This window comes from Octopus bimaculoides, chromosome 24 (genome assembly GCF_001194135.2).
Source record: "Octopus bimaculoides isolate UCB-OBI-ISO-001 chromosome 24, ASM119413v2, whole genome shotgun sequence".
NCBI lineage: Eukaryota > Metazoa > Mollusca > Cephalopoda > Octopoda > Octopodidae > Octopus > Octopus bimaculoides.
Window position 1 is genome coordinate 8463233 of NC_069004.1, and position 3237 is coordinate 8466469.

Sequence of the window (3237 nt, forward strand, 5' to 3'; positions counted from 1 at the left end):
TAGTAGAAGACACTTGTCCAAGGTGCCACGCAGTGGGAATGAACCCAGAACCATGTGGTTGGTAAGCAAGCTACTTACCACACAACCACTCCTGCGTTTTGAACTATTGTAATTTTTGTACAATGAATTTGTTGCTGTTGCATTCAAATCTATGTTACCTTTTAAAATTTTGTTTATTTTCTTTTGTTAAACTACTTCGTTACTTTGCATTCTTGAATGTGGCAAAACCATGTTGTGTTTCTAAGTTTAAGTAAGAAGAAATATTCTGCAATAATTTTTATTAAATGACTTCCATTTATAATTGAAGCGAATGTGGCCCCTGTGGCAACACAAATGTGACTGATATGGCCCTTGGAGGACCTTCAGTTTGACATGGCTGATCTACACAACACTGGCATGAGTGCATTTTATGTGGTACCAGCATCTGTAAAGGACAAGCTTGTATGTATGGATGACAACAATGTATGTATTAATAAATAAATAAGTATATAAATAAATATTCATGTGTGTATTTTTATGTTCTGTATATAATAACACAGGTCAGCAAAATGAAACTTTTTGAAAATTGTCTGATAATTGTATGTTACAGAAACAAAACACACACACGTATATATGTATGTGTGTATGATAGATTGCTGACCACTACATTTATATTTTTCTTCTCCTTATTTCTTTCTGTTGAAGATCGTAGCTCGAAACATTAAAGACTTTCTCTATTCCTGAGCGTTAAACTAATACATCCTTTTGTTGTTTACACCACCTGTCCTCGTCTGTTGTTTTTTTCGTAAATTCTCCCATGTATGTGTATATATATACACACACACACACATATTTACAATGGGTTTCTTTCAGCTTCCGTCTACCAAATCCACTCACAAGGCTATAACAGACATTTGCCCAAAATATCATGCAGTGGCAACTGAACCTAGAACCATTTGGCTCGGAAGCAAACTTCTTACCATACAGCTACGTCTGCACCTTATTAACAAAGTGAACACAAAAACTTTTTATTTCTTGAGGTAGATGTGTTAAATAACGGGACGAGAGGTCGCATACTTTTCAGGTTAAAACCTCATCCACCAAATATGATTCTTAAGTGTTCTAAACTTGTATTATTTTCATGAATGGAATTTATTTAGAATCTTATATTTGAATGAAATACATCAATGTTTTATTAATTTTAACTTGAATTTTTCTTAATTTCAGTTGCAATGTGCTTGGAAAAAGTTGGAACAGATTTCATCTTTCTGTTCTCCCGGTCAGAGCTAACCTGTGTTATATGTTTCTTCTATTAATGTTAAATTAAGTATAATTTTAGACAATGTGCAAAACCCAGGATGAATCAGACTGCAACATATGAGATAACCAAAATATGTTATGTAAAGTTTTATTAAATTCAATGAAATTCAATGAAATTGATCTTTCTAAAACACAACTCATTTTCACAACACCAGAGCAATAAACAAGCAATGCAATATAAATACTCAATCATTTATTATTACTCCCACAAAAGAAAAAAAAAAGAGAAAAGGATCCATTCCATGTCTTAGATGAGTCAGGGAAAAATAGTCCAACTTCTATGTTCCATTTTGGAGATCATGGTTTTAATGACTGGATGCCCTGCTTATCACCATCAATTTTGGAGTTTATTGAATGTATTATATTATGGAGCCAGTGTTATAGAAGCTGTTATGTTGTTTGTAAGATTAGAATGCTGATGTGTCTGTTCATTTGCCACCCATTTCACAGAGTGTGTTTCTAAGTAGACGAGTCAGAGAATGATTTGCCACTTACATCACTGCGATAGAGTTGTTTCTGCAGAATAGAAACACCTGTGTCTAGTTAAACCACTATTTAGAGAAAATGATCTACCACAGATATTACACTGATATGGTTTTTCTCCTGTATGCATCCGATAATGTTTAGTTAAATCACTATTTTGCGAGAAAGATTTACCACAGATATTACACTGATAGGGTTTATCTCCTGTATGAATACGTCTATGGATTGTTAGATGAGCTGTTTGAGAAAATGATTTATCACAGAACTCACAGTGATAAGGTCTCTCACCTGTATGTGTACGACTGTGAACAGTTAAATGGCCTGTCTGAGAGAAGGACTTACCACAGATAGTACAGTGATATAGCCTCTCACCTGTATGAGTGTATTTGTGACTAGTTAAATGATATTTTTCAGAGAATGTTTTACCACAGATGTTACATTCATATGGCTTCTCTCCAGTATGAGTACGTATGTGCCTAATAAGGCCAGAACGTTCAGAGAACAATTTGCCACAAATATCACAGTGATACGGCTCCTCTCGAGTATGTACACATTTGTGAGCAGTCAATTCACTTCCAGCAATGAATGATTTACCACAGGTATCGCAATGATATGGTTTTTTTCCTATATGAATACAATCGTGAACACTCAAGGTTCTAGCATAAGCAAACGATTTCCCACAGATATTGCACTGATATGGTCTTTCCCCTGTGTGAATACGCTTGTGAACAGTTAATCCACTTGTATAGCGGAATGATTTACCACAGATATCACAGTGATATGGTCTTTCCCCTGTATGAATGAGTTTGTGACGATTTAATGGGCTTCTATAAGTGAATGCCTTACCACAAATATCACAGTGGAAAAGATTTTCCCCGGTATGAATACGCTTGTGAACGGCTAATGGATTTTGATCAGTGAATGATTTATCACAGATATCACAGTGATAGGCTTTCTCTCTTGTATGAATGAGTTTCTTGTGAACTGTTAATTCACTTCTACCGTTGAATGATTTACCACAAATAGCACAGTAATTACGCTTGCTTCCTGAATGAATACGTTTGTGAACAGTTAGCGTATGTCGATAACTGAATGATTTACCACAGATATCACAGTGATGTACCTTTTCCCCTGTATGAATACGTTTATGAACATTTAATCCACTCCCATCAGCAAAAGATTTACCACAGATATCGCACGGATAGGGTTTCTCTCCTGTATGCATGCGTCTCTTGTGTATTGTTAATGGGCTTGCTTGAGCAAATGCTTTACCACAGATATTGCAGTGATATGGCTTTTCCCCAGTATGAAGACGTTTGTGACCAGTTAATGCACCTCTATAACTAAACGATTTACCACAGATGTCACAGTGATATGGCTTTTCTCCTGTATGGAAACGTTTGTGAACAGTTAATCCACTTGAATAACCGAATGATTTACCACAGATATCACAGT

At 35.4% G+C, this 3237-nt stretch overlaps 1 protein-coding gene across 1 annotated transcript; it reads right to left on the reverse strand.

Moving 5' to 3' along the window:
* Nucleotides 1-1477: 1477 nt before the first annotated feature.
* LOC128250695 (zinc finger protein 665-like) lies at nucleotides 1478-3231 on the reverse strand. Its single transcript, XM_052976363.1, has one exon. It carries the CDS (start codon nucleotides 3005-3007, stop codon nucleotides 1796-1798), a length of 1212 nt encoding a protein of 403 aa, XP_052832323.1. The 5' UTR covers nucleotides 3008-3231; the 3' UTR covers nucleotides 1478-1795.
* Between the last annotated feature and the right edge of the window lie 6 nt (nucleotides 3232-3237).